The 23,070-nt window shown below is 40.3% G+C and overlaps 1 protein-coding gene across 1 annotated transcript; it reads left to right on the top strand.

Annotated features, from left to right (window-relative positions):
- Positions 1-9,688: 9,688 nt before the first annotated feature.
- NDUFA12 (NADH:ubiquinone oxidoreductase subunit A12) lies at positions 9,689-22,169 on the top strand. The gene is made up of 4 exons (XM_059472937.1): positions 9,689-9,861; positions 13,040-13,122; positions 14,091-14,178; positions 21,897-22,169. The coding sequence occupies exons 1-4, from the start codon at positions 9,773-9,775 to the stop codon at positions 22,075-22,077; spliced, it is 441 nt and encodes a 146-aa protein (XP_059328920.1). The 5' UTR covers positions 9,689-9,772; the 3' UTR covers positions 22,078-22,169.
- The last annotated feature ends 901 nt before the right edge of the window (positions 22,170-23,070 follow it).

Raw genomic sequence — 23,070 nt, 5'->3', positions numbered from 1 at the left:
GCTTTGTTTTCAGTGTTTTGCTGCTAGTTCTTTTTCACGTATCAAATGGAAAATATACATAATCAAACATCCTGAAAAGGCCAGTTTCCATGCAGACAAGACCCAGCTTAATTTTGGCTGTTGTTTTGAAGAGTGATTTTTTTCCTGCTGAATTAAACACTGGATACCATACCCCAAGTGCAGGGAAATAAAAGACATTCACATTTAAAAATATTCTGATGTTAACATTGATGCAGCTGATCAAAACAGAAGCAGCAAAGAGTCAGTAGTGACTGTTTTGCAGATGCAACAGAATACTATATTTTAACAATAATGTGGTAGACATCAACTGTTTTATAGTATGAAAAACTAACAGAGAAGTGTATACTGCAGGCATTTAAAGACAGCACACTTCTGCTTTTTCTGGTCTCAGAGCTTTCTCACACTACTCCTCCCTCTTTAACACTCAGTGCCCAGTGATGGAGGCATTCTAGATGCCTCAACTTTTGTCCATGTCTTTATTTTATGTAATGGTTAGCCTTTGGGTATGTAATTCTCTTTTCCAACCAGTCCTGTACGATTACTTTTCAAATTTTAATTTGTCAAATCCAGTGTCCTTCCATATGGGAGCATAGCCTCTGCTGCTTTTCCTTTGCTCATTAGAAATGGGTCTAGATACTCCATGCATGTTGCCTGAGTCATACTCCACAGTTCCATCTAAGAACGAGTTTAAGTGTTCCTCTGTCTTGAGGATGTGACTCACATGACAAGTAACACTGACATGTGGTTGCTTCTTGAATCCTTTTGCACCAGGAAGTTAAGCACCCCTGGCATGTTTATTTCCTGCTGCTTAAAATGAGAGAAATACCCTAGTGAAAATGATGGTCTTCTCTAGACATTGGCATTTAGGATTTTCTGAATCTTGGGTCAAGTCTGAGTTCTATTTAGCATGACCCCTTTCTTTCTCTGGCAAAACTGAGTGAGGAAGAGCATGACCCAATCAAGAAACACATGCCTGCAACAGAGATTGCCTAGCCAGAGGATCAGATTGAATGGAGGCCTTTGCCCACTCTGCAGTGGCAGTTCCAAGGCCACCTTCACACCAAGAGACTACAAGATGAGGCTTGGGTTATAGAGTTCTTGAGTTCTGTAGTTTTTTCTCAGCATCTGAGGATCACTACCAGACCACAAGTTAGAGGCCCATTTTTGATCTGTAGGACCAAGTTGCAGATTGGAGGTTGATCATTCTCCAGTTCAGCTCTCCTCAGAAATTCTGACTGTGCTTTCTAGTCCCTTGCTATCCCTAACCCGCTTCTGACCCTAGCAGGCACAGAAGATTTACAGTCCTCTACATTAAAAGTTTAAAGGAAACTGACAACATGTTACTTCTGAATATATTGGAGGCAGTTTTCCAGGTGTTCCACTACTCTTGGAAGAGTTTTACTCTAATATTCTCCAGATTTATGAAACCCAGGTAATAGTAAGATGGAAATAAAAACTTCCTTTCCCTTGTAATGAAGCACAGTATGCAAATCTCTCTCACACTCTTGAAGAAATTTTCCACTCCATAGCTTGAGCCTCAGGTATAATATGGAGTTCTTTGTTTAGAGTTGACGAAAAGGTTCAGCTGATGCAGCCTCGTGTGGTACTGTCCAGCTTTGGAAACAGCTGAGAAAATATCAGTGTATCTACAGATGTAAATTTTTAGCAATTGAATCCCTCAGTTCAGCCATCTTTATTGCTTGAAGAGACCTTGAAAGATCTTTCATTCCAGCCTTCCATGGGAGCAGGACCCCAGAGGAGACAAACTATCTAGTGCGCTGTCCAGTCACATCTTGCAGTGATTGCTCTCAGCATGGGAAATGTCTATTAAGATTGTCAAGCCTTCTTAAGGAGAGTGGCCTTGGACCCATGTCAGCCACTTCCCTTAATATTCTAGGGTGGATTTCTTCTGAGCCCATGGATTTCTGTGGGTTGAGCCCTTGCAAGGGGCTGCAGAGCAGCTCTTCACCTACTGGTGGGTTGACACATGCATTGTTGTAGATACTTGATCCAGTGCTCTGCAGTCCAGCTGTGCTGGTGAAGATGGAAGTAAAGAAGATACTGAGGAGCTGTGCCTTATCAGCAGTGAACAGCTTCCCTGCCTAGTTAGGCAATGGCTCTGCATCTTCCCTGTGCTTCTGCTTACTACTCACATAACTGTAGAAACCTTTCTTATTATTCTTGACATCTTTGGCCAATTTTAGTTCTGAGCCTTAGCATTCCTGCCCACATTTTTGCATGCCCTGGCAAGGTTTTTACTGTGCTTGATGGGTATTTAGCTGCCTTTCCATAGCTAGCATGTGTCCTTTTTTTGTTTGTTTGCTTGGGTTTTTTTAATTTTAATTGGAGCACTGTTTTGGAGGAGATGTCCTCAAAATCTGTTTTCTCTGGATTCCTGTCCTTGTTTTCTCTTTGTGCCCTAGTCTGTTTGAATGCAAGTTAACTTCAGTTACACATGGAGTGCAACTACCATGGACTGCTGGGTCAAGACTATGTGCTTAGGATGTGTTAACTCATAAACACAGAAACCTTGGTCATGTTTCACAAGGTTGTTTAAATTCAGGTGTTTGTATATTGTGAGGGCCAAAAACCCCTGCATTTTATGATGTTGGATACCTCTGACATTTGGACCTCTAAAGAGCCAAAGTGCATGCATACCACACATAGCAAACAGCTCTGGCTACTGGTAAGTGACCTTTTTTTCCCCCCAAAGTTTTACATTTTTACAATAATAAATTTTCAAGATTGATGTAAAGGTGGAATGCAGCTGATCTATGCTGCCTGCCAATTAATCTGTTTTGTCTTTATAATGATCTAAAAGATGCATCCCATAGAGGAGGTTGTTGTTTCAGTGTTACTCACTTTGCTCAGCAGGATCTTAATTAATTATTTCAGATTATTTCATTAATCTGTCTCAAACTATAAATTCATCCTTTTGATAAGGAATGAGGCATAATGGGGTTTTCTCAGGAATGGGAGCTTTAAAACAGGAAAATACAGGAATCAACATGTTTTATCTTTATTCATCCATATTAACCATTACAGTCCTCTTAAGAACAATGTAACAGCTCATGGAAAAACCAAACTGTGAAGTTCTGGTTTTGTTTGCTTTAAGATAACTGCTTCTAAGTTAAATGAAATATATTGTTACCTTCAGCTGAGACCCTTAGTGTTTCTATCAGTTATTTTTTATGATTACATGATCTCACATTACCACCTGTGTGATTTAGTGTCATTTATAGTCTTATGAATGAATTCCTTGGTACTGAATGAGAGACTGGCTAATATTACTGGGTTCTGTCAGTACCACTGTCAATACAATAACTAAAATGTGAATATTGAAGCTTAATCCACCATGGATATTAAACTATTTCATCATTTTTCTGATTTCTTTTCAACTTTAAATTACTTCTCAACTTTTTGATCTTTATAAGCCTTGAGAGTTTTCAGAGCCTGTCAGGATTTAACCAAATTGTGGCATTTACCCACCAAAAACTCTTTGCCAATGAAAGGAGATGTTTAGTTTTAACAGCTTTAAATTTTCAATGCTGAGAACAAGAAAAATCATTTTAATATAAATCACATGAAAGGAAAACCAGTTTTATACGTTTTAGAATCCTATAATTTAAAGACAATAGTACTGTTACATATAATAAGCTTACTAGTTCAAATATTTTTCATGAAACTGTATGTTGCACACATGTATGTGGGTTTAGGTTGCTTGTTTCATACTGCTAAAGTTCCTAGTGAAAGTAATTGTTATATTTTAAACTTTTTACAAGAGTTCCCTCATTGCAATACCTTCCGTAGTCACAAACCTATCTGTCATACATTTATTCTTGTTGTGTGATCTTCAGGGTCAGTGAAAGTCAGTCTGTTGTTTTTGAAACTTGTCCTGTGCATTTTGTTCAGCCTTTGTGGTTTGCTAGTACATCAGTTTCAGTGTAAGCAATACAGTATCACTGTATTTGTCTTGCTGTTGTATAAAGAAAATCACTTTAAATGTCTTGAAACCTGGCTAAATTAGAAAACTCTATTTTGGATGTATTTTTAAAAATAAATTGTAAGTTTCTATTATAGAAAACAACTGCAATATCCTAATATTTGTTAGTGTTTTATACAGATTGTCATATAGACCTAGAATACTGTACATGATTACAAATAGTTTGTGGATCTTTCACATTTTTATTATACAGTGGAGTATTCTTGGTTATATTCAGTCTCTGGGATTTGTGGTAGCTGCAATATCTTGCTGTTTCCTAAACTTTTTTGCAATTAACCCTTTCTTTCCATGCTTACTACTTTTTGGCCTATGCATTTGACAATTAATAATTTATTGTAAATTTTAATTTACTAGTGTTTTGGTTTTTAAAATGCTGTATGGAAATATGTATTGTAATGAACCCCAGTCATGGATCTTCATGTCATATAATGCAATAATGGATATTTGGAAATTAGTATTTGATTCATTATGGATCAGTTTTAGGTTGAAAGTTACAGTATGGTTGAACAAAGTGTTTTTTCTTTTGAAAGAAACAGACTTCAGATATTCAAGTAAACATTTCAGTTTTAAATACTACTGGATAAATAATGAATTTATTGATGTGAAATCAGCATAACTTTTGGTCTATTTCAGAACTGATTTCTCAATGATAATTTTAAAAGTGTAAGGTTTATTAGTTTTCATCTTCTATTATAAACAAATGTGGTATTTGTGTGGATGTGCAGATAACCCAGAACGTTATCCCAAATGAGAAGCAAATTACCATTCTTTCCATGTTTAAATTCTGAAATGTTTTTATCATGAAGTAAATTAACTGACACACTGCAGAGAAAATGTAAGGTGCGCTGGTAAAAGATAAAGTTTGGATAATACAATGACTTTACTGATTATAAGAGCTGGAAATTAGCATTTAAAGTCTCTTTCTCAAGAAATTTTACTCCAGGTTCTATCTTGCCTGTTTTGAAGAGTTGATGTCTCTTGGTGCTTAGAATCACAGAATGGTTTGGGTTGGAAGGAGTCCTAAATATCACGTGGATCCAACCCTGCCGTGGGCAGGGACACCTCCCACTAGACCAGATTGCTCAAAGCCCCATCCAATGTGGCCTTGAACATTTCCAGGAATGGGACATCCACAACTTCTCTGGACAACCTGTTCCAGTGTCCACTACCCTTATCATATAGAATTTCATAGAATCATAAAACCATTAGGGTTGGAAAAGACCTCTTAGATCATTGAGTCCAACTGTTTCATCCTTGTGTCCAATCTAAATCTGCCCTCTTGGACTTTCAAACCATTGCACCATGTCCTATCACTACAGCCCTAATGTCTTTCTCCATCTCTCTTGTAGGCCTCCTTTAATTATTAAATGGCCACTAGGAGCTCTCCTCAGAGCCTTCTCTAGGCTGAACAACCCTAACTCTGTCTTCATGGGAGAGGGGCTTAAGCCCTCTGACCATTTTTGTGGCCCTCTTCTGCATCCACTGAATTCTGCAGGGCCCTGTTCCCCAGTCAGTCTACTAATGAACTGCTCTTTCTTCTGCTAGTAACTTCCCACAGCCTTTTGGCCACCTCTGGGGCATTTGACTTTTTCTGTCAACAAACATCCCTAACACCCAGGCTGGCCTTACCTCCTAATACCTCTGTCAGATAATTCCAAAGAACATTTCTGTTGAATCATAGAATCCATCTATGGTGTGCTGCTTTGTTTTTCTTGCCATGTGTACCAAGTCTTGTGCTGATACATGCTGTGGATAGCCTTACCCTTGCTCTGATACTCAATGGCTAATAGAGAGTACAATTTTCTCTTGGGTGAATCTTTATAAGAAGTCAGGGTTGTGCATTTGGCTTGACTGTAAGAACCAGCTGTGCCCTCAGAGGCACTGTGCTGCAGGTGCAAGTCATTTGGACTGCTGGAGCATCACCATCTTCAAGTATCAACATCTGGATGCTTAAGGTTCTTGTGGCTGTTGATACAGGTTGAACAAATGCATTTCCTGATTATTTTTTCAATAACTGGACCTTGTAGTAATGCTTGCCCAAATATATTTTCAAGTTAACTTTGCTTGGATTAAGGGGAGGTGGTGGGGTGCTGATAAGGAGACAGGAATATTTGTGTTCTGTGTGAAATGGTAGGGGAAAAGGGATAGCACAGAAGGAATGTTCTAGGAATGCTTTTGACTAAACTGTGGTGGGTTTGCCTGTGACAACAGAGAAAGCAGATGGAACTGTGGGTTTTTCTGAGCTAACACAGTGCATTTCACTCAGCAGAACTCCCTGCTGACATCCAGAGAACCAAAGTGCCATGCTCTGAACCTCCTGGCAATACCAACTCCCCAGACAAGAGAGTTGGTGAGCAAGAGACATGTGAGCAGCCAACCCTGTGGCTTTGGTCCTTAGCAGACCTGCAGTCCAGTCCCTCCCAATAAGCTGTTCATGAGGTGAACGAGCTCCCTTCATGATGACTTCAGTTCTCCTGCATCCTAGGGTTTTACCAGGGAGCAAACTGAACAGCCACCTAGTTTGGCTAATGAAGGCTCCCTGAGGAACAGCTCCAAAAGGAATTTTTCTTTCACTCTGTAACCAGGAGAATTTTGCCATTGGAAAATCAAAGATGAAGGTAGAGTTACTGCTGGAGAAATAACCCAGACATTTCCCACAAAGGGGCAGGTGTTTTCTAAAAGTGACAGTAAATTTATTATTCTAGGGCTTTTGAGAGCTAAACTGTCCTCACAGCTTACATACTGAAATGTTTTTGTAAATGATGGAAGTATGTACTTTTTTGGTAATATTTCATCCTTCCAGGCTATGAAGTTAGCTTCTAACACTTTCAATCAGTAGAACCCAAGTGACAAAAACTTATTTCACTGTGTTTTTAGGAAATATATATGGATGATAAGACTAAAAATATGTTTTAGTGAAAGCATTAGAGATTTCACTGTTTAGACTAAAGTGAGAGTCACTATGGTTAGAGACTGGATTAGATTAATATTGGACACTTAATTGTGGAGGTTTGTGTTGTGGATTGGAGTTTGCTTCTGGAATTCTGCAGTTTTAGAAGGATGGGGCAGGAATAAGAGCATAGTATCCTCTTATTTGTTAGTCTTATGTTGGATTTTTTTTCCTTAATTTAATTAAGGATTTCCATTTTTTTGTTGTAAATGGATGTTCCACAGTTGTGAACCATTGCAGAATAAATTTACATGACTTTCCATACTAAGAGCAGAGAAAATGGCAGTGGAATAGGCAAATGTCATAAAAGGAGTTCTTCTAAGGTAAAATGTAAACACTAAATTATTCTGTAGATCAGTTGACTTTTGCACTTTCTGAAAATATATGAACTTCAGTTTTTCAAGATCAATTGTATCACTGAATAAAGCTCTTTAAAACTAAACTAGGATTCAGTGAGATGGTTGTGTGCTAACAAAATGAAGGGAAGTTACGTGTCATCCTTTGAGTCATTCAGGAAACAGATTTGTTTATTTTTGAAAAATATGTTGTTATGCTCTCTTAGGAAAGAAGCCAGTTACTTGTGTTCAGACTTGAGAGGGGTTTTTCGGCTTGAAAAAGAGTACTGGCACTAATTTTGTGACATGTACTTGAACTAGAGGAGAAAAACAAGGCAGCATCAAATATATTTAGCAAGAGTTTTTGAGGCAGTGAGGTTCAGTGTGCTAATTTTGGGATAAAAAAAAGGCAACATCTAACAAGAGTCTTAAGTTTAAAAACCCTGGGAATTAAATATTTTGTATGGGTGCATGAGTTTGACAAGCACCTTGAGTGACAAGACAGAATTTCAGTGCTGTCATCTCCCAGAGATGTCCCAGTAAATCCTTAGGAAGACATACTTGCATTTGCATTCCACTGTATTTAACTGTGACATTTGCACCGAGTTCAGGGAGAATTTTTGAACACAGTATTCAGATTCTCTTTTTCATGCACAGTGACACATTTAAAGAAGCAATTTGAGTAGATGTGATGGGACTTCAGCAGTTATGAGGTAATGAAATCCTCAGTGGATATCTCACTTGACTAAAGTAATGGAGAAAATAGTACAAAAAAATTTAAAATGCAATCCAAAGAAGATGCTGTAAAATTTTTCTGCTACTAAGAAAGTATTCCCTACAAAGTCTTCTGTAGCATCAAAGTCACATTAAGAAGCTGATCCATTCTTCCAGCTTTGTGTCACAATGCCTTGTCCTCCACAGAGGACACTTTCTCTGACAAAGAACCATGGTGCCACATGGATCATTGAAGTGATCCAGATAATTTTAAGTCTTGGGGGGAAAAACCCACAACAAAAAACTATATCTTTTCACTGCCAGCGGAGAAAATGCTCATGGAATTATACTTGGCAGTTGGTGAAAATTATCTCAGTTACATTAATCAGGACTAGGCTTAGAAACTGGCATAAGTATTGAACTTATAAAATGTCTCCAAAGTTGGCTTCCTAATTTAAACTATACTTCTTTCATGTTTTACACTCAATCATCAGTAGTTTATATCAAAATAATGGGTTTTGTGGATGAAGTTAAAGACAGTGAGTGAATTCTGACTGTAAATGTTTTTATGCCTGCTAATGTACACTTACCTGACCAAATTTTAATACATTTAATAAATTTTCTAAGACTGTGGACTGTGGAAATGCAAATAACCTGCCACAAGTATACTGAAGCCTAAGACTTGTTGCAAAAGAGAAGCTGTCATTCGAGCACAGAACCATTTTGTGTTTGAAAACAAAACCACTTGTGTTAAAACGAAAAAGTTTTGAGTGGAAGCTCAGAGCACTAGACGTTACATTGAAATGGATCTATTTCCACACTGGGAACTTGGCTGACACAGGTTTTTCTCCATCTCATTCTCCTTTCAAGTTCAACACTACCTACTTAATTTTTCACTGCAGCTCCTCTGCTTTGTCCCTTCCCAAAACCCCTTCTGGCAGTGACAGTCCAGCAGCTCAGCCTCCCCATGTTTGACAGCTGCTCTCTGCTCATGGGCAGCACTGGCTGCAGCACTGATGATGTGTTTGCCTGGTGCTTTTCCAAGTCCTGCCTGCTCTGACAAAGTACAATGGATCTATTTTTGCCTGCCCTGTCTAGCCCTAGCCTTATGAAGGTCAGGGAGAGTTTCTGCACCGTGCCTGCTCACAGGAGTGCCAGTAGTAAAGTTCTGCCAACACTCACAGCAGGCCAACCAAAGGCATTCCTCGGGCTGGTGCAGAACAAGGAGAAGGCACTGGGACAAGATGGAGAGGTGGAGTGGACCCATGCATGAGATGATAGGAACACATTCCTTGCTGGGAATTCCTGCCAGGGTTGGGAAAAGCCAAGAGAGACAAGACTGTCAAGCTGTCCCCTTGCCATCGCCCGCAGTCTGCACGGGGTGAGATGTCACCTGCCCTGCCCCTTGGTTCTTGGTCCGGGCAGCCCTGGACTCCTCACTGCCGAGTCTTGGTAACTTTTCTTACCACACATCTTGTGAAATAAGAGACTGTCACTAGACATTTCTATTATAAAGAGGCTTTTCCCCCTATCCTGAAGTTCCTTGTATGCTGCCGACCTTACGTGTAAGCAGTAGGCAGCCGTTACACAAAGCCAGCCAGTGCAGACTGGAAGCCAACGGCAGCAGACGCCCTTCATTGGCCGCACGGGAGGCCCGCAGGCGGATCCCGCCGCTGGTTCCGCTTCCGTCGCTGTGGCCAAGGGCGGCCGGGCGTGAGGCGGAGCGGCGGAGGCGGCGGCCCGCCCAAGATGGCGGAGTACGTGCAGGTGCTGAAGCGGGCGCTGAAGCACATCGGCGGTCACGGCGGCGTCCGCGGCGCCGTCATGCAGCTGCTCAGGTAACGCGGCAGCGGCGCGGGCGGCGGAGCCTCCCCGCTGCGCCACCGCCGCCGCGCGGGGTCACCTTGAGGGGCGGCCGGGCGGGGCTGGGCGTGAGGGGGCGCTGCGGGGCCCGGGCAGGCCTCGGGGCGAGCCCGCTCCGCCCCGCCGAGGGCGGCGTGTCCCGGTCGGCAGCGGGTGCTGGGCTCAGAGCGGTCCCCAGGCAGGGCCCGCGGCTGTTTTCTCTTCTTGAGGCATCTCGCAGGGCTCCTGGATGCTGAGCTGCCCGGGCCGGCTCTCCTGGTGTCCGGCCCCAGTCTGTAGTCCTGTTGGCACAGCCGTGTCTCTGCGGCAGCTGCACTCGGTGCGTCTGTGAACACCATGGTGCTCTTTGCTCTGGGTCACCCCAGGCTGGCAGTGGCTTTCGGGAACAGTACAAATCGGACAACCGTGCGTCTGCTGAAATCCCGTGGTCTAAAGCAAGAGAGTTATTTCATCTGCCTTACTGGCTCTATTTCTTCTAATTCGCTTCAAACTGCAGATCACATCTGCTCTTTGGCAGTGGATTGTCACCGCTGACCTCTGCTCAGCTTTGGATGCCCTCCAGCCCCAGCGGCATTTAGTGCAAAATAAGTTGCAGCCTTTGTTTCCATTCATGTCTGAGTACTTTATTCCCAACTACAGAATCTTGCACTTGTCCGCATTAAACTTTCTCCTGGTTATTTTTTTCCTCACTCTCATCTCATCTCTTTCTTGTCACAAGTGCTTTCAATTGTGGTACAGCATGCTTGAAGCTGCTCCCAAATAGGAGCACCAGGTTTACAAAGGTACTCTTTTTTCATTCAGATCAAGGGTGGAAGTCTAAATGTGTGTGATCCAAATTCAGCAGTGTCAGTAACCTGTGTTATCTTTGTAGTTAGTCCTGGAAAATATTTAGGATGTGTCCAGTAAATGTTTTAGGCCTGACCACATGCTAAAAAGCCTTTTTTAATCAATATTTGGAAGTCAGGAATATGGGATAGGGGTGATTAGCAAATACAAAATTTCCTGCTATATATTAAGGGCTTTCTTATCTTAGAACAAACAAGCCAAGCTTTCTGAGCCTTCTTGAAGGCTTCCCCCTGCCCATACACATCATAGTGGCCCTTTTTCTGTTATTTTTTGTAGCTTAAATTGATCTGTTTTGAAGAGATAAAGTTTTACACAGGTGCTGATCAGGCCTCATCAGTATTTTCATACGGTGGCTTTAGTTGCTGTTGAGCAGTAAGACAATTCATGATTTCCCTGGCTAGTGCTTTACTGCTATCATAATTACTGTTTTCTGTCACACACCTACCCCCCTCCCTCCCCCAGCTTGTTTCCTTCACTTTGTTTTCCTTCTCAGGCTGTAGCCATTACTCTGACAGTTCTCAAGGAGAAATGGAGCTGGGGAAATGAAAGTGTGGAAGAGTTTGAGTGTTAGCTGTCATCATAGTGTCTCTTCCTAAGCACAGCTGAATAAATATCTCCTCGGAGATCTTCTGTGAGTCTGAGATCACAGGCTGTGTTCACAGCTTTCTACCACACAGCAGAAGAGGGCAGGCAAGACTGGAGGCAGTGCTGTCCTTATTTTCCTGCAGAAGACTGAAGTTAGTGTGCCAGGTGGAGAGGCACAGCTGATCCTCATAGCCACACCAACCACAAACAGCTGCTGCCTCCTGCTCACCTTTCAAGCCATTTAATCATCCCTCCCAGCTCAAGGGATAGGTTTGGTGTTTAAAGGCAGAGTTATCAAGGTGTTCTTTCTTGCAGTGGTTGATTTTAAGAAGTTACCAGTGGTAACTGGAAAATAATTATTTACCCAAGTCAGGAGACGCTTTCTCTGAATTTCCCTGCTTTTTTCTATATGTTTTCCACTGAAGCAGCTGCAGAAGATTTTTATGCTGTGAAGTCAAATTACTAAGAGCCTTTGTGGCTGGAAATGTTCTCCTTACTTAAAATTCAGTGAAATTGGTTGGAAGCCATAAATACCCCTTAGTGTCTGATATTGGTATTCAGGGCATGAAGTCAGGACAAGGGCATAAGAGCACTTGCAAGGAAGGGAGGGGGGAAAGGAAGGGAGAGCAGCAGTGGAATGGCTCTTCTTTTTCTGAAGCTGGGAACTCAGGCTCGTATAGTTGAGCCAGAGATCTTTGAATGTTTCAGATGAATGTGTCAGAGAATTTCTCTGCCTGCCACCACAGAGGTATAAAACAAGTGCTTGCTGCAATGATTGCCAATTTCATGCACCCTGGGGAAAAGACAACAAAAAACTTCATCTGAGCACATTCCTCCTCTCACTTGGGATTGAGTTGAGAGTGTGCATAATACTACAAACAACTAAAATCTTTGAGAGGAAACTTTTCCTTATCTAATGCTGCCTGGCATCAATGTCAGTAAAAAGGAAAGCAAAATTGCAAATATAGAGGGAGAAGAGCATTTTGATTAATATTAGTGTTTTATCACCGTAATATAAATCATAGGCTCAGTTTAATGGTTGATTTCTACAATAATGTTAAAATATGTTCTCCATAAAGAATTGAAACTCGTATAAACCTTATCTGGGTCAGTGAAAGTCTCACAGAGTTGCAGGGTGAATGCATGGATCCTTCACAATTATAGAAAAGCAAGAAAGTAGCAATTATAATTTAGGGCTTAGCATGTATTTCCTTGGCAAGCAGCTTCGATGGCCTGAAATATTATTACTGTTCCTCTCTTGGAGGTTACTGCCCACACAGACATGTGAGGTCTCTTGTGCTGCTTCACTGCAGGGCACTTGCAATGGCGAGTCAGGCTGAAATAGCAGCTGCTAATAGTTGAGAGGGATGGTAACATTTCCTACCAAGCAGATTAACATGTGTCTCTGTGACTCCCGCAGTACTTAGGGGTTTGTGGGTGTTAAGTTGTTACCTTGTAGAGTTGCTTTATATTTTACTATAATGAGCTGTTAAATAAGGGAGGGTCCCCAGAAGCCTTTTTGCATGGCTTTTGTCAGCCTGTCAGTGGGGTGCATGCCAGTTGCGGGAATTGGTGGTTGATTTGCAATCCATAAGCTTGAATAGCTTTTTTTAAAAATATCTTTGCATGCATGTGTACAGATTTTTACTAACCCTGAAGAAACCTCTGTCACAATTTCATTCTGAGGACACCAACTGAAACTGTTGTTTTGGTAATTCACAGGGTCAACGATTTGAAGACCGGTAATCTGATAGGAATTGACAAATATGGAAACAAATACTATGAAGACAAAAGAAACTTCTTTGGTACGTGTGCTAATGTGAACACCTCCCAGCCAGCTGTGCAGCTCCCACATAGCTTGTGTGCTTTCTGCTAGTGAAATGCAATTCATTACCTGCCTGACTTCCTGCACTTGTCTTGTGTGAGTCTTACACTTACAGAAATGCTTTGGCAGCTTCTGTTTCTCTGTTGCATTCCTCATTTGCAAACACAGTCAATGTGAAACAATGAATATGGGATAAATACAAGCCAGTCACATGGTCTCTGTGTAGGTGAAGCTACATGATAGTGTGACTGAGAATTGAATTTGGTCCTTGACCTAAAGGCTGGTAGTTTAACAGGTGGGGAAAGAAGGAGAACTACCTTTAAAACTGCCTCACAGCTTTACTCACTTACATGATCACTTCAGGGCAAAGAGCACAGGTTGGTTTAAACTTACTATTACCTTAAATAAAGGGATTTTAAATCAAGCTTCTAGAGTACTTAAAAAGGCAGCACCTAAAGCAACATAGGTGACACGTAAGCAATGACACACTGGTCAGGCCAAGCTGACTGTAGGTTAACTTGGAGTGTAACCAGGGAAAGCACTTGCTGGTTAACATTGCTTGGTAGTTTTGTGTAGCTGAAGTTTAGTTTAGTCTTAGGTTATCAGTGGCAATGTCCTTTTGGAAAAGACTCCTCATAACAGAGGGGAAAAAACCCCAAACCTGTTTCTCTGCCTGAAAATTTGATAAGTTGTTATTGCCCATTATTTATACAATAGCCAATATTTCCTGCCTTGTGAGAGTGCTAGATTCAGTCATCTAGAACTACAGTAGCAATGGAAATACAGAAGACTTGGAAAATAAAAGGTGTGCTGGTTCAAAAATAAGTGCCCATTATAGTAGATACTATCACTCAAAATGTTTTCCCTTGGTTTTCCTGAATTCTCTCCTTTATAAGCAAATAATTTATTCTTTTGAGCTAATATGGTATTTCTGTTTGTTTACTTAAGGTCGGCACAGATGGGTTGTATATACTGAGGAAATGAATGGCAAAAATACCTTCTGGGAAGTTGATGGAAGCATGGTGCCCCCTGAATGGTAAACTGTTTAGCTTAATAGTGTGAACAGATACCAATTGTGTAATTGCTTTATATTTTCTTATATTACAAAGCAGAAGGTGGAAAAAAAAGTTTTCATGGTTGTAGCTGTTTTGCTATGACCAGAAGATTTCAGACTCATTACTTCTAATATTGAACTGCATACATGTTTATTGCTCACTGTCCTGGCAGAGGTACTCACTGCTTTTTGGACTGAGAAAAGCATTTTGCCAGCCAGATTGAGCAGGTCAAAACAGTCTTTAATTTTCTTTATTACTTGTGATTCCCTGCTAATGGTAAGAAGTAAAATATTTCTTATAAGCAAGAACATCAGGAACATATGGCAATGGTGGAACAACATTGCTTAACCCACAGCCACTAACAACATAATTGTTTCAATTTATATACACTGATGTGGTAGGAAACATTAAAGTGCCAGGATGCTCCATATGTGGACTGCTGCTTGACTATAATTTTTATTGAGGTTTTGTTTTCTTTTCATGCATTTCAGTAATAGTTCTGTACAGCTTTGTGTTCCAGAAGGTCTCTGGCCACAGCTGTTGAGCCTTTCTTTGTTTTCCTAGAAAACTGACACCACATAAAGTAACAATGCATACTAGTAAAACCAATCTCTGTGTAATTCTTAAGGAACAGGAATAGCCCTTCAGCCACAAAGAGCAGAAGAGACATCAAAGGAGAAGTGTTTGGGTAGACTGAGCAAACACTGGTTTTTATTACTCCTGTGACAAATGTTCTGTGCCAAGGCTGGGATTGATCATAACATCTCCTAAACTGTAGCTCTCACTGGAACATTTGAGGAGTGTGTGGGTAGACTCTCTAGCTGGTCAATTTTGTTTCAAGCTCTCCCAGCCATATATTATGTTTAATGTGGTTAATGCTTTTTTCTGTCTTATTTGGTAAGAACTGAGTGCCATTGTTTTTGGAAGTGACATTAGAATCTCCAACACCAGGATGTTTGTGCCTTGCTCTCTGCATAACTGTTGTTTGGTGCTGGTTCTTGTCCACTATTAGACTGTGCTAGGTTTTAAGATTTTCTTTATTTTGAGGCACAGGTTTTGTTTCTTTTGGGTTTTATTTTGGTTTTTTTTTTTTTTTTCCTTTGCTTCTGCTTATGGGATATTTGTTGCCTTTTTACAGACCTCAGTATAAAGTTTCTTCCTGAGAATCAAAGTGATGTTTCAAGGGTTAAGTAGCTTGTTTACTTCACAGAAATTAATGAGGTAGAAAAACTTGTTTTCCTATCAATGTGGAAAAAATTCGTTAAAAGAAGCAGTAAAGATTTCATTATTTTCAAGACTGGTGAGGGTAATGAGGCACAGAAGGGTGAACAGTCTTGTGTTCTAAGGTATTTTTGTCAGGAAACCTAGTTGTGCAGTACCAGTCAGGTTTGTGGATTTGGGGTTTTTTTGGGGCAGGGGGGATAAGGAGGGGGATGGTGTTTCTTGCTGATAAATTTGTATGTCCCATGATAACATATGTTCATTCTTACGTAGGAATCCTAGTTTTGTGACACATCTAAATCACTGATGTGTATTTCCATACAGACATCTTTAAAAATAGAAATATTTTCACTGGGAATAAATGCTGTCTCTTAAGACTTTTTAAAAATTTTTATCTGGTGCTATACTGCCTTAAATTTTTAACATGGCATAGACTTCTGAATTGAGACTGACAATATTTTGTACAAGCTGCTGTCAGTGTAACGCTGGAGTTGTGCAACAGGTAATGAGTGGTTATTTTGGACCCAAAAATTTGTTGGAAATAAATGAAACTGTGTGAAAATACTTACAAAGAAAGTAATTAATCCATAGTATAACAGTATGATACATGTTTGTCGTCCTTGACTCAGCTGGGAAGTATTTAAAGTACTGCTGTTAGAGGTGGGTGTGATCTGAATGCTTCTTCTGAACACTGATGGTTTTACTCTGGAATTCAGTTAATTCAGCTCAGTTCTGTGAGTATGCTGTTGTATCCTTCTTGCAGTAACTTCTGTGCCTTCAGGGCTGCAGAATGTGAGTGATTGTTCAAGTACAATCAAGTGAATCTCATTCAAAAAAAGCATTTTGGTATGTTGAAAGTTCTGGAAATGACTGGAAGAAAATGCTACCCTTTACCCTTTTCTCTCAGATACTGGAGAAAAATGAAAAGCAGCAAGAAAACCTTCTTGTATGCAATAACATCTTGTAATAGCATTTTAGGAGCTACAGAGTATTTTCGGTGTTCTGAAATAATTGATGTAATGTCTTCTGACAACGGATCTACTGAAATGGCACAGTCTAAAGGAAATCAGAGTGTTGTTGTGACATATGTCTGCTCTCCAGGGAATCGAGACTGTTGCTTTTAAAAAGTGTTTCCACACTAGAATATGTAGGCTTGTAGTTTATTCTGATTTCGTTGTTATTTCACTTCTTTTTTACTCTGGGTTTTCTTTTTTTTTTTGTCTCTAAAATCCAGATGTTGGTATCTACTTTGTTGGAGACAAGTTAATTAGATTATTAAAAAATTTCTTTAATGCTTGCCTTGGGAATGATGAATATTAATCTTCTTGTAATGCTTTACAAGATATTTTGACTTCTTTTTTTCTCCACACAAATTAATCTTTTTCACTTTTAGACAGTGAGAGAAACCAAATGCTTATTTTGTCTCTTACTAGTGAGTGTTGTTTGCAGGAACTCAGGGCTTCCATTTTTGAGCACAGTGATGGGGTGTGCTCTGTGAATGTATAAACAATAGAAGTTCAATTTGTTTATAGCAATGCCTGTGGGGACTCTGCTTAGTGTTTTCATGGATGTCTCCATTGCAGCATCACTAACCCTTGGCCTATGTTTAAGCTATTTGTTTATTGTATTTCTGATGTAATGTACTTTGGTTTGCATTTTGGCCAAATACTTTGAACAAACAAATTGACAACTGGTGCAAGTGTACATACTAGTTAAAAATAAATTGATCTTTCAGTATGATCCTGGGGGAAAAGAAGAGCTGTAATTTGAGAATAGTTTTTCCTTTTGTAGGGACACTACATTTTGCCAGGGCTGTCCTGTGTATTTGTAGTGTCTGTCCTTTGAGGTTTATATTCTTATGATCCAAATCTGACCTCTTTGGAAGGAGCTCCAGGAGTGTTTACCTCATATAGTGAAGAATTGCAAATTTACCTTCAGTTTAATAGTCTGCATCCTTTTTAGTTGATCTGACAGGGAGAAAGGTAGCACCTCACACCTGAAGTGCCAGCACACTAGAAAAAGTAAGGAAATGTGCAATTTCCTGTAAAATGCTGCTTTTCAAGTTTGCCTTCAAGGAAAACAAAGCAGAAAGATTGAACAGAAAAAGAAGGGATTGGAAAAATTTCCATCCTTCTAGTAGCTTCACAATAAATTTGTGGGGGTTTATAGCTCAATTAAATGCTAATTTGGTGTTTTCAGGTAAATTGGATAGCATCTCATTGGTATGGTGCAGTAACTTGCATGAGAAATTAAAGTTATCTCCCATGGTAAACAAATAAACACATTTGTTATCCCTTTTTCCTTCTCTGCCCTATGACCTGAAGCCACCTGTTAATTTCTCTTGTCTCATTGCAGCATGGCAAACGTGGCAAAAAGGGGATGTTCACAAGTTGGCAAACATGGTGAGCTGGCACAGGCTGTGCCTGAACCTTGCAGAGGCACATATGGTAGTGGCTGCTGAGTTTGTGTAGCACCAGTTCTTGTTTGACAGCTTGTGCATCACGTAATTGGCTCCAGTCCCTTGTAGATTCAGTTTGAAATCTACTTGCTTCTGAATATTTGTTACATCTTTGGGAAAAATTCTACATAGTCTTGAGAGCCTTTGAAGATACTTTGAGGTGTCTTTAGTCCATTTATGCAAGAAAAGGTGCAAAGGCTTTGCTGGCCTCAGTCTGCTTCCCAGTGATGACTGTTCACTGATTCAGGAAGCTGCTCCAGCCTCTTCAGAGCTGCTTGCATCCTCCTGATTTTTCTGTGCTCTGTGCAAGTTGTCTGCTTCTTTGTAGGTTTTTAGTCATTAATTGCTTTTGAATATTTTTCTCCACGATGGATTTATAGGCAGAGTTTGTATAGAAAGAAATCTGGCCATCTGCAGGATGTCATATCTCTTTATTCATGCTGTTCAGTCTAGTGCATGAAAAGCTTTCCTTGAGCATCTGGGGGTAGAGTCTGAGATTTCAGAGCTTCAAATGATTCTTTGAGGCAGGTGTCAAGGGGAAAGTCTTCCCAAAATAAAGTTTTCAAGATTTTAAGTGGAAAGTGGGAGCTTTTGTTTAAGAGAACAGACTCTGCAAACCAGAATGCTTTTGTAAGTCACATGTTGTGCTTCTAAGGGGAATCTTTTGTGACCAGGTTAAGCCCTGAAACTCCTAAATATAAGCATAATTCATAGTGGATTGATTGTCTAAACAAACTTTTGAAATCTCTTCATGTTTTTCAATACCTGTGACTGTACTGGCATGTCTTGTCAGTGAGCAATTTTATTTTTACTTTCCAGTGAGAAAATGTGATTCAAGGATTGGTTTCGCTGATCTGTTTAAATTTAAGCTTAGTATCATGTTGATGTTATAGAAATCCAGAAAATCTTCAACCCAAAGATACTAACTACTCAAAAATGCTGTATTTTAAAATATTTTATTGACTTAGTCTTTAGAAGCTGCAAAGCAATAGTTTAAATGGCAGGTGAAGCTACTCTGTTAAATGCTATTGTGAAACTTTTCTGATGTTTCAAGGAATGAATGTGTGACAAGCACACTTGTAATGACAGAAGTAGCAGACATCACACAGGCTTGGAATATAGCTGATTTTAGCTGAGCATTGCTACAGTTCTAGTGCTGTGCTTGCTGCAGCCTTTCATTCAGGGCCTTTGTAATGGCATTCTGTCTGATAAGTTTTTGTTCATCCTGGTGGTGTGCAAGGCTCTAGGGGAGTGTGAGGATGGTGAGGTGTGATAACAGTGCCTAAGTAGGGATTTGTGTGCAGGATCCTTATCCTCTGTTATCAGAAGCAGCACTGGGTGAACATGTGTGTGCTCTGAGTTGCCTGTGTCATGGTTTAACCCCAGCCAGACCCCAAGCCCCAGGCAGCTGCTTGTTCACTCCCCCTCCAGTGGGACTGAGGAGAGAATCAGAAGGGCAAAAGCTAGAAAAGTCACAGGTTGAGGTAAGCACAGGTCAATAGGGAAAGCAGAAGTTGCACCCAGGCAAAGCAAAACAAGAATTCATTCACTGCTTCCCATGGGCAGGCAGGTGTTCAGAGCAGGGCTCCATCACACATATTGGTGACTTGGGAAGATAAATATCACCAGTACAAACATTCTACCTCCTTCTTCCTCCTACTTTATATCCTGAGCATGATGCCACGTGGTACAGAATATTCCTTTGAGCACTGGGGTCACCTGTCCTGGCTGTGTCTCCTCCCAATGTCCCATACAGCCCTAGTCTCCCTGACAGCATGGCAGCACAGAAAGCAGAAAAGGCCTTGGCTCTGTGTGAGCATTGCTCAGCAGTAACAAAAACATCTCTGTTAGCAGTCCTGTGTTCAGCACAAATCCAAAACACAACCCCATACCAGCTACTGTGAGGAAAATTACCTCAGCCCAAAGCAGCACAGTCACATAAGAGTTAAATTTACTGTATTCATATCCCTTGCACATTGCAATAAGAGCCTTAATTTTTATTTTAAAAAAGAAACTTAACTCTGCTCTGGCCAAAGCCAGCATATGTTGCAGTAAGCAGCTCTGAAAAGCTGGGGCTCCTCTGGAGTGACACTGCAAAGCGTTTTGAAATGCAGTCCTTGAGTCAGTAGAAGCAGAATGGACTGTTCTTTTGCCCTCTCATGCCACAGCTCCGTTTCTGTGTCAGCAATGGAGAGCTTGTTGGGTGTGAGCACAGGAGCCCTCCTCTGTCAGGTTAGCTTTTCTGCAGTGTTGCTGCCAACCCTGATGCAGGCTGTCACAAAACTCGTGATACCTGAGGTGATGTGAAGCACAGCAGTACACAGAATTATTCTGACAGGGGAGAATCAGGCAAGAGAGTTCACCCAAGGTGAGAGCTTTGGGTGATGTGGCCAGGGCATTTCAGAGGCTGCTTAAAAATACCAGGGTTAAAACTGAGCAACCTCTAATCCTGTATCATCAGACCACATTGTGATTAGTAGTGCTATGGGCCCACCTTTTTCCAGACAGAAATTGTTAGCCATTTATCTTTTGTTTTAGTAAAAGCAGTGTGTTCACTTTGAATGAGACCAGATTTACAAAGGAGAGCAGAGAGAGGAAGAGCATTATACAGGTGTGTAACTTCCAAACTCCATAGTGGACCATTTTTCACACAGGAAGTTGTTTTATGCCTCTAAATACAGTTTTTTCTTCTTAGTTTTAAACAATCTTCTGCTTCTATCTTATTTTATATTGAAGCCAGTTTCCTGGAAGCCCTTATTCCTACAATATGTGGCTTTAGTTTGGGGGTTTTGTTTGGTTTTTACTTCTAGAAAAAGAACTTTAGGCTGACACTTTTTTTAAAGTGAAATTTTTGTACTGAAGTTATAGCCAAAGTTGTGATTTTTTTTTTTTTAAATACATGTCAAGAAGCAATTTGAAAAGATTACCAACTTTCTGTAGAGCTCTTTGGATTTAGAATATACCTGTCAGTCTATTTCTCACCACTTTTATCATGGTTTTGTTTTGCTGTATAAATGAAGTGTGCTGGATTTGTTGCTAAGGGCTGAAGATGCAATTTTTAGGTTTTCTAATAGAACTAGAAAAGAGGACTTCATATTTTTAGGTCAAGTCTTTGCAAAAGCTGATTAGCAGAAATCTCCTTAATTCTACCTCAGTAAAAAAATAGATAAGCTTGCAAAAATGTCATAACCTTACTTTTGTCATAACTACACACAGTATGAAGTACATGTAAACTGACAGATAATTAAAATGTAATTCGTATTTTAAAGTTTCTTCAGGCACTGAAATAGGAAAGGGATGAAAGCAATTCAGTTGGTCCTTGCTGCAGTGTTTCAGTACATTGTTAGGGAAAATGCTGTGCTTGATCATTACTGTTGCTTACACAGAGAAAGACTGACATTTAGTTCATAGGTAAAGGCTAATCACTGGAATCACTTGGTAATTACCCTATTTGATTGGTATTAATCCTTGTGTTGTGCAGGCAGTAAATATTTATGTGCTTGTTTTAGGTGTACTTACGTGTTTAATCTGTATCCCAAGTGGCAGCCTCATGTGTGCTTTGAAAATGGCATGGAAATTGTTGTGCAGCGTAGGCTTCTGGTAATTGAAAACAAAACAAATCACCATCACCTAACTAAGAAAAAGCCCAGGCAACAAAACCAAACGTCGTGGTCTTGTCATTTGTAGTGCCTGCCTTAACCTGGCTGCCTGGTGAAGGCTGCACAAACAAGTGACAACAAACTGCCCAAATACTGAGCCCACAAAGGAACAGGAAATTTGAACTTAGGTGTGCTTTCAGTTGCTTGGAGGCAGAACTGTTACTTATCAGTTATGCTTGTGAAACTAATTAAAATCAATATCCTGTTGTCTCATTCAAAGTCACACTGGATTAATTTTTTTTTCCCTTCTCAGAATAAATACTTAGTGTCTCTTCAGAGGAGGACCCTTGGGAGTCAGGAGATAGGCTTGCTAGACATCCTGTGCTGTTCCTTAATAACAATATGTCTTTTTCCTCTTAAGGCATCGCTGGCTGCACGCAATGACGGATGACCCTCCAACCACTCATCCACCAGTTGCTCGTAAATTTATCTGGGAGAAGCATAAATTCAATGTGAGTGGCACTCCTGAGCAGTACGTGCCTTACTCCACTACTCGCAAGAAGATACACGAGTGGATCCCACCCAAACCAGCCAGCAAATAGCAGCAGCAACAGCATGACTTGGCTCAGCTTGGGCTTTCAGTGTAAATTGTATTTGCACTGGTTTTCTCCGGAATAAAAGCCTCCTATAGGAATTGTACTTTAGTTTATTGAATTGGGGGCAGGAAACAAGTGAGAAAATTTTGGAAATAGGACAGAATACATGACAAGTCTTAATCTCATCAAGATATTGTGCTTTTTCTCATATTGTCAGTGTCCTGTCTTCACATAAGCAGCTCTCTAACTCTTTTTAGCATGATAATCATTCCTGTGATAGTTACTCATATTTGTGTCATTCAGCAGAATACAATGTGTATGCATTTGAAATACAGATTTCTCATCTTCAACGTCATCTTTTACAATCTCTGCATGGCAGATAATGCACTCTTCACACACTATTTTGGGAAGCCATCTCTATAAATTTTTATAAGACAAGTTAGAATAGTTTCACCAGTTAGGATTATAGTTTTCGTTCATAAAGTGTTCCTAAGTATGCGCATGAGTATGAAAAAGGCATTGCCGTGTTCCAGTATGGGATGAAACATAATGTAAAACTTGTAAGGCTACATGAATCAAATGACATCTCATCCATAAGGGAACTCAGCCATCAGAAGAGGGCCCTCTGTCACAAAAATATCTTTTCTGTGCAGGTGCACTACAAGATGTTCTCATAAGAGTTTGAGATGAACTGTTTGCTGTCTTGTGTCAAGATTTTTAAAGGTCTTTGGAAGTTCAATATTGCACATCTTTTTAGGAGGTAGAGAAGTAAAATGTGCCAGAACCTCAAAAATATGAGGCTGGCAAGTTCATATTTGAAAGAGGTTGTTTGGGGCTGTGGCTTTTTTTTGACTTTTATTCCAGTCTCCTTATGTATTTTAGCCAAGTTTGCCCTCTCCACAAGGCTTCCTGTACCTGATGCCCTACTCTGTGGATAACTGATAAGGAGGTGTGCTCACCCAGCTTCTCATTCACTCCAGCACCTCAGATGGTTGGGGA

Source organism: Ammospiza nelsoni, chromosome 5 (assembly GCF_027579445.1).
Source record: "Ammospiza nelsoni isolate bAmmNel1 chromosome 5, bAmmNel1.pri, whole genome shotgun sequence".
Lineage (NCBI taxonomy): Eukaryota > Metazoa > Chordata > Aves > Passeriformes > Passerellidae > Ammospiza > Ammospiza nelsoni.
The sequence above is the reverse complement of the archived record's forward strand: the minus strand, read 5'-3'. Positions and strand labels throughout refer to the sequence as shown.

Bases quoted from the DNA above. Each gene is read 5' to 3' on its own strand.
- NDUFA12 (XM_059472937.1), top strand. From the start codon at position 9,773: ATGGCGGAGTACGTGCAGGTGCTGAAGCGGGCGCTGAAGCACATCGGC. The intron at 13,123-14,090 runs GTACGTGTGCTA...TGTTTACTTAAG, and splicing joins AGACAAAAGAAACTTCTTTG to GTCGGCACAGATGGGTTGTA. The intron at 14,179-21,896 runs GTAAACTGTTTA...TTTCCTCTTAAG, and splicing joins AGCATGGTGCCCCCTGAATG to GCATCGCTGGCTGCACGCAA.